This window comes from Numenius arquata, chromosome 22 (assembly GCF_964106895.1).
Source record: "Numenius arquata chromosome 22, bNumArq3.hap1.1, whole genome shotgun sequence".
Taxonomy (NCBI): domain Eukaryota; kingdom Metazoa; phylum Chordata; class Aves; order Charadriiformes; family Scolopacidae; genus Numenius; species Numenius arquata.
In genome coordinates, this window is record NC_133597.1 from 1,650,648 (window position 1) to 1,666,673 (window position 16,026).

At 41.1% G+C, this 16,026-nt stretch overlaps 1 protein-coding gene across 1 annotated transcript in view; it reads right to left on the reverse strand.

The window, feature by feature from the left end:
• The window catches only part of NCAM1 (neural cell adhesion molecule 1), a 186,692-nt gene that overhangs the window by 57,160 nt on the left and 113,506 nt on the right, over positions 1-16,026 (reverse strand). Inside the window, exon 2 of the mRNA XM_074162274.1 lies at positions 10,739-10,793. Coding sequence (XP_074018375.1) covers positions 10,739-10,793 — 55 coding nt within the window. The remainder of the gene's footprint in view (positions 1-10,738; positions 10,794-16,026) is intronic.

The following is a 16,026-nucleotide window of genomic DNA, read 5'->3' on the forward strand; positions in this document are numbered from 1 at the left end:
GACCTATCCTGGCAGCAAATACAAATTATCTTTCCTTTGGAGACTTCTTGTTGCTCTATACGATACAACATTCATACAAGTCCCAGTTACCAACTATTACAAATGCAGAGTGGGAGTCACTTGATATACTTGATCTTCCTTGATCTCAGTCCTTGATCTTCCTTGATCTCCTAGTCAGAAACATTCCAAACAGCCAGCAAACTGGAGATGTTTATGGCAGGCAGAGCACAGCTGGATTAGAAGGAAATTTCCTCCAATATATGCTGACAAGGACTATTGACTGTGATTTCTGCCTTCACACTACTGGCCAAGACAAGTTCATCCAGGCACATTTCACCTAACTCCCCTCTACTGCAGAGATGAAAACATTAGCAATACTTTGGTCTCTTCCACTGTCTTCTCATGGAATATCATCAGTGCTTTGGCTTTTAATGTTAGCATTTTTTAGTTGTTTTCTTGATGTTTTTGTTCCTTTATTTTATTTTTAAATAAGGGAGTGAAGGTGTTTTGGGCAGCAGAGATGGAACAGATGTTCCACAGACCCGAGTGAAGCATCTATTACATGCTGGTCTGGAATTCAGGGAGCCTGGAGTCAGTGAAAGATATTGTACCTTCTGTGCTCCATACAAGCGAATTCAGCACAGCCTCAAAGGAATCATTTAAAAATAATCCATGTAAGATAATAATTCGAGAGAACATTCGAGGATACTGTTGCTGAAAGAAATCAAAATTATTTTCAGACGTTTTCAATCTCCCATTGGACATCTTTTACTCGTGTGTCTTGTCTGAGGGTACTCTCTCACCTTCCTTGTACTTTTCAACGAAGTACACATTACCCTTCTAGTTCCTGCATTCAGCCTGTTTTATTTCTGGGTAATTTCTCTCAACTATACTACTTTAATGTAATTCAGTCCCAAGAAGAACTGCAAGTACAAAGAGCCAAATATAACAAATGGCTAAAGGTTTATTAGATTCATTGCATCGAGGACTAAATAGCCTACTTCTATAGGTTCATTTTTGTTGTTGGTTTTTTTTCTACAAATCTTTCCAACATTTGAATTTTACATTTGCAATCACATTCTGGGGTGCTCTTCCTGGGAAGGTCTCTGCTGTATGGAATGAGTGCAAAGGTACTACAAAGAGATCTTAAATGTCTCAAATCCAGACCTCCAAGTTCCTCCAGACCAGAATTCTGCTTTGTACTACTGTCTAAAACATTTCTCCTTCTTCATTACTATGGAACTAGATTCGAGCACAGACAATACTACAAACTCAATTAATGTCTTTGGGCAGCAGCTGCAGCAACTTGCAGTGATGCAAATACTCCAAAACAGTAGTTCTGGTTACAGTAGTTTCCAGTATGAATAATCCAGAAGCTGGGGGCATCAGCAAAAGACAGGCACTTCTAAATAATGAGACCTTTTTACTATTTTCAAATTATCAATTAAACTGTCTTTTATGATCTTATCTTTGGCATGTGAGTGATAGCTCCTGCTTAGAAGTTAAATTTACAGAACCAAGAATCCTTAGTCTCACCCAAATGAGAACAAATTATTATTCAGGAACGTTTAGAGCTCCTGGGTGAACAGTTAAATGTTTGTTAAAGTTCAGAGCTCTGATAATTGCTGTGTAAAAGCCTTTTCAACTTCACTCAGAAAGTAAAAAAGAAAGGCCAGCATTGACAACGGAAGTTCAAAGTTCGGTTTTCAATCTGTATTTAGGTATCTAAATTAAAAGTTGGGCTTTCAAGAATAACCAACCTCTCTGAGCAGCTAAGAAGTACGGCAAGTCTCCTGCTTCAATACTTAAGCACAGCGTAGAAGCCTACATTTGGAGTCCCACTACCGAAAAACACCCTATTTTTCCCTCATTTATTTATGAAAGTGAAACTGATTAGCATTTAATAGACAAAGGAGAAGGAACATACCATTTTGGAAGTGTCACTAGAAATCAAAAGCAAAAAGTCAAAGATGCTGAATTTATTAAAACTAGCCTGTTTTAGTACAGTAAAGGGAGAATGAACAATCACCGCAAAGCAAGTTAGACAGCCAAGATGAAAGCTAACCAGATTTCTGGCCTGTGCTGTGTATGGTCCAATAGTATGACAATCTGTTTTCTCATTTTAATCACATTGGTACTAAACAAGTGAGAAAGGAAAGCAAACCTCCCCATTTTCATGTTCATTTACACTCAGCTTTCCACAATACGTATCCAAGTATGCCCAATGCCCTTTTCCCCCAGCAACAACACTGCCTTCTTCATCGCATAAATTATGACCCATTAGGCAGAAAATATAATTGGATTCTGGCTTTCCTCCAGCTATAGCTTAATGCTGCAACAGCTCTGTAGCCTAACAAGTCCAGGTCAAGTATGAATTTCAAAAGTCCAACAGGAATAGGTTTCATTTTGAAACTGCAGCCCTAAGCTTGCAGAAAACCATCACCTTAATCGAGCTATTCCTCTACCCCATGTAGCCAGAGCAGTTCTCTGCAACAGTGCTGCAAATGCTCTGTCTGTCACTCTCCATGTTTTCATGCTGTAGTGCATGAAAACCCTTCTCCCAGAGCAGCTAATTTTACCTCCAGACCACAGAGGCATTAGTTTTAGCTGCCAAACACACCTGGGTTTTTAAGAAACATGCACTGCTTCAGAAATTAAAACCTGTTTGTATGTGCCAATGGCAACATTCCTTACAGTACTTGGGAAGCAGACATATGGACTGTGGGGCTTGGACATTAAGAATATAGCTATACACAGAATGAAGGAGAACTGCCTGCCCTCATTAAAAAAGGACGTCAGTAGCTGGATTTTCTGATAAGGAGTTTGAGGACATTTCTTTAGCCAGCAACCATTCTGACACAGCCTTTCTCTTTATAAGTAAACTGGAAGCAATTAATCTGAGCCAGTGGAGCTCTGTGAAGGATAATAATAGTGCAAGGTCCATGCCACTTTTCTAGTTTTACTCTCATCAGATTTTAGCAGGCTAGACTGATAAATGCCAGTATTCCATCTCAAAAGACTGGGATGGAGCAGTAAACAGAAACAACCCAGCCAAGACTCAACTGAAATCAGGGCTTGCAAGTACTGTGTGTTCTAGTTCTGGCTAGCACGTGTGGCTCTATGTCTTGCCTAGCCAGGAGGCTTTCAGAAGGAGGGGACATTAAAGTATCCCTTGATTTCTCGAGTAACAGCAAGGGGTACATTACAGCCTCTCTTGGCCTCTCCAAGACACTCTTTTGAGCCCCGCACGTTGTATCAACTGGGAACACAATGACATTGTGACTGAATTCCCCCACAGCATTGCCTTGGGAAACCAGACCAGCCCAAGGAAGGGTATTTAGACTAGTCATCAACTTTTTTATACCAGCAAACAGTGGGGTGCTGGCAAAATGGCTTTGAGCTAATTGAGATCTAATACAAATTCATAATACTTCTTTCTTTCTTTCTTTTTTGGCTACACTACACTATATAAATATGCCAATGGACCTCTTCTACACTTCAGAAAGTTGCTGCATGCTGGGAAGGCAGTGACAAAGGCTGGGGTTATTAATGCCTTTCATTCCATTCTCAGGTGCTTTCTGTTACAGCTAGAAATGAGAAAAAAGGCTCTGTGTAAAGCATGGAACTTTTCATCACCCCAGAATTCAGCATCTGTGCTCTACCTTAAATCTTTTTCAATGCATGTCTGTGCCACGGTAGACGCAAAGAATAGAAGAAAATCACACAACCAGGAAACATCTTACCGTAAATACAGCCGAAAGGATCAGGTAAGCCAGATGCACACTGTGTATTTTGTGACTTTTCTTGAAGGAAACTGCTGAAACATATAGCATCGTATCCGCATCACTGCCAGCTTAAGGCCTAGTTAATCCGTTGTACAAGTAAATACTAACCTGAGAAATCTGCTCATGGACAGACACTTCCTGCTAACCAGACTTCATGAGCTGACTAGAGCAGGTTACATCACACAACACTCTGATATAAGAGAAAAGCTGTGTGATTACTGTCTCCGTGCAAAACACAGTAACTTCATTATTGCCACGTTCATCCACTAGCAATCCACATGCACTGCATTACATACTATTTCATTGTACTTGAAACATGCTATCTCTGTGCAGCATACAAAACTACAGGGATGCCTCTCAAGTACTTCTCTTCAAGGGGCTCAGCAGTATTTGGTTACTGTCAATATTCTGTTCACCCTGTCTGGAGAACTTGGCAATCTACTGTGCATTAGGAAACGAGACTGATTGAAAAGGCCACATAGGTAGCTGTGTGGCAGATGACATATTACAAGCTCATATCCTAGTGGTACTTTGCTCACATGTCCATGGTTCTGGGTCACTATCATACAGCTAGGGCAGCCTGTGTCTTTGAATTTTAAGATGCTCTCCCTGCTTTCATCTCCCCTCCAGCATTCATTTACTTCCCTTGAAGGACAAGCTGTAAAAACAAACAAAAAAAGGCCTCCCCTCAAATGTTTATTCTAAGAGAGAGAGAGCTGACACACATGAATCCACACCCTTTACACTTAATTTACCTTACCCCAGTAAAACTGCATAAGGCCACTGTCATTCAACAAACCCTTGCTGTCAGAAGCACCGATTTGCCTTTTTAAATGTCACTGTGTTTTTGAACACTGCTATTAAACAGTGACAAGGTGACAAGTCACTGGCAGACAGTGCTATAGTATTAAGCTGGTTTGGGAAATAGAGCAAAATACCAGTTAACAGTGCTTGGCTGGCCCTGGAATGGCAGATTAGAGTTATTATGGTGTGCTCTACTTTTGCGGGTACCTGCTGCTCTTGTCTGTTCTGCTCATTTAGTGCCCTGTACAGAAGGTGAATTACAGAGCTTCCATCCAAGCAAGGAATGCTTCCCTCTAATTCTTTCAACCCAACAGGGACACTCCACAGAGTTTACATTCTCTGCATGCCTATACTGGACATACCTGAAAACACACAGGCACAGCTTTAAATGTACATACTGATACTACGACAGTGTTCTGCACCAACACAAAGCTACCCATAGATCCTACAGCACTTGTTTTGCATTTATACTGTGCCTAGCACAAGGGAATCCAAAATACTGCCCTACCCTAAGAAATGGCCATAAGAACCTTAAAGTAATGTCTGACTGCCGTGCCTTTGCTTACATCCAGTCAGCAATCACTCCCTGCAGAAAGACTTCTGATTGTCAATCACTAGGAGTAGCGAGCAATAATCCTGTAGTTGTTAAAGGCACAAACTATACTCTCAAGAAATCTCAACATTTCCATTCTGCCACAGATGTTGAGAAGCAAAATCATACCTGGCTTTTTCCAGTCTCTTGTGTTTTCTTTTGGAGGTAGTTCTCTGTAGGAGTCGAGAGAACAGATTGGATAAGTGTGGGTCTGCTCCAGTCTGGAACCTGCCCTGGTTTTTCTTCTCAATGTGTTTGCAAACACAACGTTAAGGCTTTCTCCTACAAACAGAGTTAACAAAGGGCTGGAAGGCAGACCCCTAGTGATGAAATTAGGCAGAAAAGAGCTCAGCTGTGTTTGTCCAGCAGCCTTCAGTCCAGGAAAATTAAGATAACTTCTGGAAAGCAAGTATCATTCAAGAAGAAATGCTCCTCTGAGTTATTCACATCAAGCTCATCTGTACATATTTTACACCAGGGAGAGTTCAACCCTAATTCTTTCAACCAGCCTTTATCTGCACAGCAATTTGCTGACATCATAACCTGGATAAACAGGTTTATCATAACAATGAACTATGCCTTAGATTACACAAACAATTGCTCCCTTCTTGCTAAACGTTATTGCTCATTATATGATCAAACTGACAAACGCAGCACTGCCACGGTTTTTAATCACTACTTAATCGTTATTTTTGCTTTGCAGTTCAGGGAAACGGAGACTATTTTTTCCACTCTTCATTTAATAGACACTGTGAGCCCATTTGTATTCCATTTCCAACTTCAAGCAATAAAGGCCTTTTTAGCATCACATAATAACTGCATTAAAAGGCCTCTTCATAGTCACACAATAACACTTTTTATAGCTCTACCCTCCCCCATATCTTTTATCTGGTTACAAAGTTCCCCAGCCCCCAAATAACGCTGAATAACTCCCCGTTGATTTCAAAAAACTCTGCTAATGCAACATCCTGTTCATCTGTAGTTAAATATAATTAGTTTTGCATTTCAACAAAAGAAATGAGCTCAAATTAAGCCATGATTTTGGTAATAGGCAGGGAGGACATCTCCCTGCTGGGCTGAGACTGAGGTTAACACAGCAGGCTTTACCTGTTAAGTAAATAACACGCCACTTTAAGTAGAGGAAAGTGTGTTAATTGTTGGGTATTGGTTCTATATCTGTCTAAATTCAAAAGGACTCAAGTGAGAGTGTGAATGAGCTGCAGTGAGCTGCACTCACCCTTCCACATTAGAAGAAGGAAGGCTAATGCACACACTGCTCTCGAAGATCTATCTGGGGCCCTGCAAACAGAATGTCTCAGAACTCTAAAAACACTTACCCGCACATTTGCATTAATGCAAATTTATTACGGAGTTACATCCATTGTGGCTCCCTAGGATAAATGTGAGTTCATCCCTCACGCCCTCACTTCCTTCCTTTCCCATAAAACCATTACTCCTTTTGCCTTCCACCACTTTGCCGCTGACCTCAATGTTCTGATTTGAACTTCGGAATTAAAGAAGGACCCAAATCCTTTTGACTTCACAGCACAAATTGGTATAATGTTCAGCATGTGCTACATGACAAATCTACCATTTCCCTGTAGCTGAAAGAAGTGGGCAGGAATGTGCAGCAGGGCGCATTTGCACACGCAAAGCAGTCTGCCCCTCTCTTCACATTTCTGGAGAGGCTCTTACCAGAACAATTTCCTATCTTTGAATTTGCTTTTGGAAAAAATGCAAACCCTCCAGCTTCAGGACAGCTCATCTCAAGCAAAAACAGGAAACACCAACTGCAACCTGAGACCCGACTAACTCAGTATCAGCAGAATTTTTCACCCTTCTCTGACAGAGCTTGTTTGTCTATCTTCTCAATAAGGCTCAGGGATGAAAACCAAAGGTCTGGCTTTTCTGCTTTATCCACCTGCCATCTTTCTTATACAAGAATTTCTCAACAGGTTTGGAAAATCCACACTGGAATTTAGTCTTCGGTGGTTATCTATAGAAAACTAACCTCGTCAACAAACACTGGTAGATTCTACATGAATTTTCTGTCTTATCTCTATTAACCTTAAATCAACACCTATTAACCACATAACTTTAGGCTGATGAAAAACGGGGAAAGGAATCATCTCGGGTTCCTCCCCCACGCCCACTCTAAACATTCTCTTCACATAATATTATTACAAACTGAAACATTTACTGACCCACACTTCATTTCTAATATGATCTGAAATGTCTCTGCGTATTATCACTTCAAGCCTCAGGTTAGTCCAGAGACATCCCTCCACTCATTCAAAAGCTTACTCTAAATATGGCAGGATTTTCAGGCTTTTGGCCACTGAGGAAAATAGTATAGACATGACTGAAAAAACCAAACCAAACAAAACAAAATAAAACTTGAACTTGGTAATGAAACCCCAGCTGTGCCTACAGCCAGATCAGGAAGAGGTACAAACTGAGACAGTACTCACAACACAATGGCAAAGTGGTTTAATGTCTTTGGGGTTGGAGATTAGGGTGGAAGAATACAGCACATCACAATCAGATGCCCTCGGGGAGTAAGAAATGCACAGTGTTCACGAACTCAGTTGTGTGTCTCAGCAGAAAAGCATGACACCTTCTGCAGTGATAAACACTTCTTTTTTGTATCACTTTTGTTATCTCTGAGTGAACAGAGATGATCTCTCTCATATTTCTGACCAAGTGTTCTTTGTACCACAAGCTGAGCGCAAAACTTAGAATGGCTGCAAAGTGCACAGTGACAGTGCAGTTTTGAATGAATTACTAAGATAGGGATGTGGGTATACTACAGTAATGGCGCTTTCAAGAGATTAGATAAATACGAAACAAAGATGTCTAATACAGAGCAGCAAGGAGGTATAACAAAGCAAGAAAAGGAAAGAACTACACAAAACAGAAAGAAAAAAAAGAAAACAACAAATACTAGGATTGCATCTACTACAAGCAGTAAAACTTGCAGAAGAGAGGGAAAGGGGAGGCAGCTATCCTACTCAACATTTGTTCATCTCACTCTAGTACTAGGGGTCATTTAAGATTCTTGATAGACAGCTATCTCTCAAGAGCTGAGAGCATTTAATCTATTTGTTTACCTTTTAAGTCTTGTTAATAGCTAACTTGCCTGTTCTCAATGCTCTTTCTGATATTCACTATTACTGATTTTGAATACAGTCAGTGAACTTGGACAGTGGTTGCCTTTGAGGCAACAGGGTTCCTCCAGCAGCAGGAATCCCTGTCCTTATGCCACTTCTCTGCCAGGTAACCTGGCAATAGTAGCGTATTTCTTTCTCCCCAAACCAGCAATCCACCCCTAAGATTACAAAGACCTATTGTAGCAATGATCTGAAGGTCCAGAGCCTTTACAAACAGCAGTTACCAAACGTGCCATGAATTCACAATATGAATGAGCTTCTGACTAATACCGGAATGGCAAGTGCACAAAATATAGAATAGCTTTCAAAGAAATTCTTGTGAGATTAGTACCTCACTACCATTTCTGCCTTTGAAAGACTACCATCTATTCTTTACAAAAGAATTGCTAGAAGATGTCCCCCTAAGTATACAGGTAATATATACCTACGTAAAGAGACCAAGTGTAACAGATCTATGGTCAAATTCAGATGATTCAAATTCCTGGGCTACCTACAATTCCAGCTAATCTTATGTTAGGCATGAGACAGCTTCTTTACAGAAGCCACAGTATGCCAGCATCTACTAGGCTACCTTTTCTTGCTTGGATACAATGCAAACACTTGCGAACACCAAAAGCAACAATTTCCCTTTCTGTCATTGATATGCTTGGGACAACTGTCACAACAAAGCAAGCAGTGTTTCACAAGATGTACACCATTCACCGTCACCACAATACACGAGAAACCACAGCAAACAAAGGCCTGCTTTCAATAAAATGGAGAGAGATTTGAGATGGGTTAGGAGAATACAGCTGGGGATCCACACATGAAACAATGCCTCTTGAACAGACATATTAGGAAGCAGCCCAGAGCTCTGACAGTTGTTAGAAGTTAACTAAGCTCTCGAGTTTTCCTTCCCAGATACTAGTCAAAGGGAAGTGAACCCAAATACAGAGCCATCCAAGTATGAAACCATTTGTTGGTTGTATTTCCTGAATGGCCTTCGGAAAATAAATTGCAAAAGAATAATCCCTTGGATAAGAATTTTCCACATCCTGCTCCTGTGCTTATGTGATCAGCTACTTCTTTTGTTGAATCAGAGGCAAATGTCCCTGAATCCTTCTTAAAAAGGACCCAGACCATAAATCTGAGTCACACTGCTTTCAAGACAACAAGCACAGAACAAAGCATTGCCTCTGCCACACCTTTGACAAGAATCCAGCTTTTATCCCCCCAGATAAAGAATTATTAGGATCAACTGGATCTAAACAGCTTTCAGCACCTTCAAGCTCAATTAAACAATTCCCCAAAAGCTTGGGATGCTACTCCGCCTTGGTGTAATGACTCTAGAAAGCCCAATAAAGCAGACTGATGGGGCGCTTTGTATTTAGAAGACAGTCACTGTGGCTGTAGCAAGCTGAAGCAGGTAGGAGATAAAGAAAACTAGACTAATCCCTTTATACAAACACATCAGGCAGGACCGCAAAGAACAAGCCTGGAGACTTGAAACCACGATGCAAACAGAACTGCCATTTGTAAGAATCTGCCACTCATGCTGTTTCACTGGAGGTCATCCATCTCAATGCCCCTAAAAAGCACCACCTAGCAGATAACTTGACTGCTGTAACTGTTTGAAAGAAAAAGCTTTGTTTAAAGACTACCAAAAATACTTTCCAAAACACTGTCCTTGCTGTCTCACAGCTTTGTCAAAAACGGTCTTATAAAATAAATTAAATATATTTGAGCTACTGTTTCAAGGAGGAGATAGGGGAGAAGAAAAGTAAGTACAGAGCAATAAATAACAGCCAACACACGCCTATTTCCAGCTGTCTGAATTCTCTGATCCAAATCTGCATCCAACCTGTAACAGAATAGTCAACAAAAGCCTGACTGAAACAGTACTAGCAGGATGTCTTGGTTTATGACCTCAGTGCAGAGGAACAAGGGGAATTTCTGAGGCCTGGAGGTCAGACTGTGCTATCTTCTGGCGTCAAGGCTGTGGAATCTGAATTATGCACCCAGTTTCTACATACCTAAAGGTAGCCCTAAATATATGCTGCTAGAACTGGATGGAGAACAATTTCGCATCCACTCAGGTACCAATATATGCATTGGTTTTTAGAGGAGCTCACCCTGCCTACTGACACCATCTTTGACACCTGGAAACAAATAGAATTTATGGTAGTTAGTGGAAAGAAATACAGGCTAAAAGTTAAAGTCTATAAGCAAACACGCTAACGGCACAAACTTTCAGTTTCATGTTCCCACTGCTTTTCCTTTGGATTACATCCTCTGCAACATGCAAGCGAAGCTAAGAGAAAATACGTCACCTTTTGGCAAACACAACCGAACACGGATAAAATGGGTTTTAAAGGCAGAACCCTAGGTTCACTTCTTAAAGACTGTACCTTTAATTTCATTCACTTCTAGCAAGAGTTCGCCAATTAAACTCTGCAGTGCATGCTAAATTCCAGAAAGAAACAAAATTGATCAGGAAAAAAGATCTACTGGGTCTAATGCCCACAGCTCTTTGAGCAAGGGTAGGATTTGTAAAGCTTGTGAGTTCAGCAGATTATGGTGAAAGCCTCAGGATTTAATACACAACAAAGGCTTAACAAGACAAAGACATGCTCCCTGTACACGGTCACTTTATTAAAAATACGCTGACTGCTCAGGAGTAGTAGGCAGGCAGCTGGGATTGATCTCAGCTGGTCTGCAGATCCAATTCCTCCCCCCATCACCATGGTAACCGCTCAGTAATTCTGCCATGAATTGGAGCAGGGGATTGTTGATACCTTTGGGGAATATCGGAACATAAAGATTCAGAGAGGAAGCAAAGAGCAGCTTACCATAGTGCCACCACAAAACGCAACGAGAAACATCTAACCAAAGCAACCCTTAGAGGAGAGCCATCTGAAAAAAAATCCCAAACCTGCAGCTGGTATGTGTGGGGATGCTCTTCACCCTGTTGCTAAACACGCCGTACCGGACTCAACACGAACAGGCAGCACTACACACCGCACAGAGGGGATATGCCCTGCCCACCACTGCAGTATCCCACTTCTCATTGAGCACAGTGCTCTCAACCACAGGTTTTTGAAATGACTGAGACAGCAGTGGCTCTCGCAGAGCGGGCAAAAAGCAGAGGCAGCTCTGATCCTGTGCAGTGCCTCTGGTTGCAGACCCTCTTCTTCCTCAGCCAGCTCCAGTGCTACACAGTCTTTTGATGCCTACCTGGCCTCAGCTGGATAAAACGGTACCCATAGTAGGTCCAAGGTGGATTTATGGGATGAAAAAAGCCATTTGCAAAATGACTTGGTGGCTGCTGGGGGTGGGAGAAGGCTAACTCACTTGTTGCTTTATGAAAACCAGATGCTGTCCTCTTTTAAGGCAAACATGCTTCAAATTGGTACATAAAATAGTGTAACCTTGCCATTGAAAAACCTGCCTGCCAATGGGTCTGGGTGTAGCCGCATGATACTCTTACAAGGGACAAAGCTATCTCTCCGAGATGAAAGCCTTGTCCACTAGTCCATCTGCTATTCTGCAAATGTCTGTGGATTATTTAAAACTGTACCCTACCAGAGAAAGATATGCTTGCTTGCACCTGAAATCAGTGAGCCAGCAAGCCTGTGTAACCACGAAAACACAAACAGGGAATTCAGAAAGATTTCTTCTATACTTATGTCAAAAATACTTTGATTCTGGACAAAGTGACATGCCCAAGGTGATACAGGCAATCTGTGCAGAAAAGAGAGAGTAATTCAGATTGTGTCCAGACCTCTTGCCCAGGTTGTGACCCCATCCTTTGTATATACAGGATCTTTGCAAACATGGCTCAGAAGTGCTTTTAATTTTCGAAGTGACCATAAGATACACCAAAAAAAGAGAAAATAATACCACTAACACCTTTTCCTACAGAAACCTATAAACCAAAGTAAAGCTTCTCAGACATATCAATAGTTTTACACGGAACGCCGCTTTATGCCTCTTCTGATGGCATTCTTGATAAAAGCTTTTTATCGCTACGGATCATAAAACTAATAGCCCTATTTGCCACAGCAAATATTTTCATTTACCTGAGGCAGAGTAAGCCAAGGTGCTTTGTGGAACCATTAAATAAGAGTATGGACATTTTTAATTGAAAACTAAGGAAATTACAATCTTCTGCTGAAAAAGAGATGTGGGGGAGTGACATTGCATTGCGGGTATATTAAGAACCCAGAGAAGATGAGGAAAAACCAGCATTTGTAAAAGCTCACGATTCAACTCTAATCTCGCTGCAGCTAGTTTATCTTGGCAGTCTCTGAGCGGCACGCACACATATTGATTTCTTTTGTGGAACAGAACTATTGCCTTACTTGCAAGGCAGCAGTAGCTAACAACCCTGCAAGAGCTAAGCTCTTGGGATGTCTGTGTCATTCCTAAAACAAAGAGATCCCTATAACCTGCAAGCTTCATTGACCCTACAGCCTATCACTCAGCCTTAGTGAATGCAGTAGCATTGTTACCATAAGATTTGATTTGAAAGTCTTGAAAAATAATTCTTTCCCAACCTTTTTTATATATGGTGATTTAGTTTTGGGACGTATTTCTAGCAACAGTTAAAGTTGGACTAGCTGAAAAGCTTGAAATTAAGTATTTACTTAATAGAGATCATTAACTTCAGTATAATGTTCTCATCACTGCAGGGACTACATTCACTCAAGGAAGCTGTTTCCTAGGTCTAGCTCACGCATTCCATGAGTGGACTGCTGCTCCCATACTGTATAATGATTTCTCCCTTTGCCTGAAATAAGTACAACCTTTTTCTTGTACTTCAGATAACTGGAAGAAGAAGAAGAAAGAAAACATGCAAAGTAGCCTTTTTTATCCAAGCAGCACCTCGGATTGAGGCTGCTTCTTAACTGCAATTTCCTTACTACACAGTTCTAATTATTTGTGTAAATTAAGGAAATCTGTAAAGTGGAGTATTTCATTAAAAGCTTTCTGAGGTACAGAAATGCTGAATTACTGACTCTACCACTACTGTTAATGTTGATTGCAGTTGTAGTTTTAAATGAAGGGTTTGTATAACATGCTTTGTTACCGCTCTCACGTGAGATGTCAGTATTTTGCACTTAAGTAATAAAGTGTCAAGCCAGATATCAGGGTCTGTATGCTCCAATGTCTCCTTTACCAGAGCAGAGGAAAAGTAATGTTTAATGCCACTTCCTACATATAATCTGCTGTTGAACCGCAGCTTATAATAATATTTATTAGAAAATGGTCTATCACTACCGATTATTTAACTCTGTTCTTTAACGGTCAGCAAACAGTCAGTTCTCCAGAAAATCCAGTAGCTATTTCCCCTGACATATCATGCTAGTTTTCGTCTTCGCTGGGATTCACAGCAATCAATGCAGAGCACAGCAGGCTCTTTTTTTTAATCCTGCACATTCTGAGTATTTGTGCTACTTGCCAGGCTATCCAGGGCGGCCAGCTGACTGCCTCACCTCAATCTCTCAACAAAATCCCTCTGGTGGCAGAACAGCCTGTGGACCCTTCACCACAGTTCTATGCTGGGAACTGTCCCCCCAGTACAAATTAGCAACACTTCTTGGTTTCTCTCTTCGGAGACAAATGCCAGCTTTCCAGCTACAGAAGACCCTAGCTGGCTAATCATCTGTCAATGAACAAAACTAGTTCTGTTTACCTAGACAGAAGAATAGCAAACTTGCAGTCCCACACTGTTCCCAGTTTATGAAGTCAGGATCTCAGGACTACCATAAAACTACGTATGCGACAAGAATTTATGCAGAAAGGTGTCTTTACTGAATACTATGCCTGAGCATGCATTTTTTAACCACAGGTTAAGATAAGAAGTTCTTGCTTTTAGTTACTATTCATTTCAATATTTAAGTAACCTCATTTCATCCAAACTCCTAACCAATGGACTCAGACGTTATGCAGTGACTTGGCACTTCATATTCAAATACAGCGTGACTCAATAGGCTCAACTCCCTCAGCAGCCAAAGACTGTACTCAGGGATCACTGATTTTGCACAACACAGCACTAAAAAAGCCTATTAGTTGCCTGTACCGGTGTGTGCCAAAACAGATGCTTTTCATCTTGAAAAAAATAGATAATACATGTCTTCTGCTCACACTTCTTTACTTACCCCTGTGAGGGGGACACTTCAAGAGCCTTATCGGGCCTGATTTAGGCCCCGGTTACTCAGAATATAATCAAAGCCAGCCCTAAGAAAATAGGAGGAGGGTATGAAAGATTGCATACTATTTCAAGAGGAAGATATCCAGTCAAGTCTTGTGCAGTGCCAGAGGGCCAAAGAGAGTGCAAGTGTAACATGAACGAAGTCAGCAATATTACACCAGGACTTGATTTGGCTCACACCCAAGAAAGTCCATAGATGCACACTCGTAATCCAAAGCATTTCCTACACGCATGAAAGCGTTCCTGCTGTATGGGATGTGCTGCATCAGCATCTATTTTATAAACTTGTAGACTCCAGGATTTGTAACTTGGTTTTAAAAATTCACCCTTACAGAATCTTGGCATGCAGTTTGGAGCTATACCATGAAGGAAGGCAAATAAATCAGTGTAACATTAACAGAGGAAACTTCACCTGGTAGAGCGAGGGTGCCTAGGGAGCTTTTTCCTTGCTGAACGGCAGAGCTGAGGGAAATGCATAAGAGTAGCCAAAAGCAGCGTGTAAAGCATGCTAGGTGTATCTCTCACCAAAAGGATTGACCCATAGCGTTCCCACAGGAAATCTTGTTCAACCATCAGTCAAAGCAGGATTTGACAAGTGAAGTAGCCAAGCTAGACTGTGGCTACTAATGAACAGACTTTGGCCAGATAACATTCACAGAACACAGTTTCCAAAAGGTGACTCCGGATCATTTGTAAGTGATACAACAAGCAGAAATATGCTGATAGCTAGCAGGGTCCTAAAGCTACACACAGAGAAAAAGCAAGAACAAGTACGCCTGATTTACAGCCAACTCCTCTGCAGTAAACAGGAATTATTAACACTGACTTACAACCTAATATTGCAAGTTTAAACAGTCCCATTTTTCCATGCTATATTAGGTGAAAAAGACACCTAATGACTTGCCTTTACATTAAAAATATTGGAAAGTTGCTTAACTATATAAAACCCCATTGGAAGAGTAGAAAGCATAGGAAAGCAAAAGAACAAGAAAATACGTTAGTGTTTATAAAGAAATATTACATTAATGTCAGATGATTTCACAGAGGAGGAATTAACAAATGTGCACTTTGCAGCAGAAAAAGCACAGTGCTATAGGGCTGAACTGCAGCAGCAGACTGGAACCACCACTGCACATTTCTAGGGATTACTTCATCTATTCTCCTCCCTGTTTTTCAACTCCGAAAACAAGCTTTTAGCATTTAGCAACTGCAGCAAACCAGAAACAGCTATAATAGGGCTAGCAGCTTTGAAGTAGTAAAGCAAGCTGGTCACAAAAATGGAGGTATAAAAGAGTTTCAAGAGTTACTCCAAGCCCCATGGCATTTGGCCTCCTTGTACAACTCTAGTTCTCAGTTTCTTCACTGGTTTTTCCTATCTGGAGACAAATGATCCCATAAATGACGGAAGTAAAGGGAGGGTCAGTAAACTGACGAGACTGCAGGCACAGCACAACTGCTCAGAAGAGGGGAAACCCAAGCAGT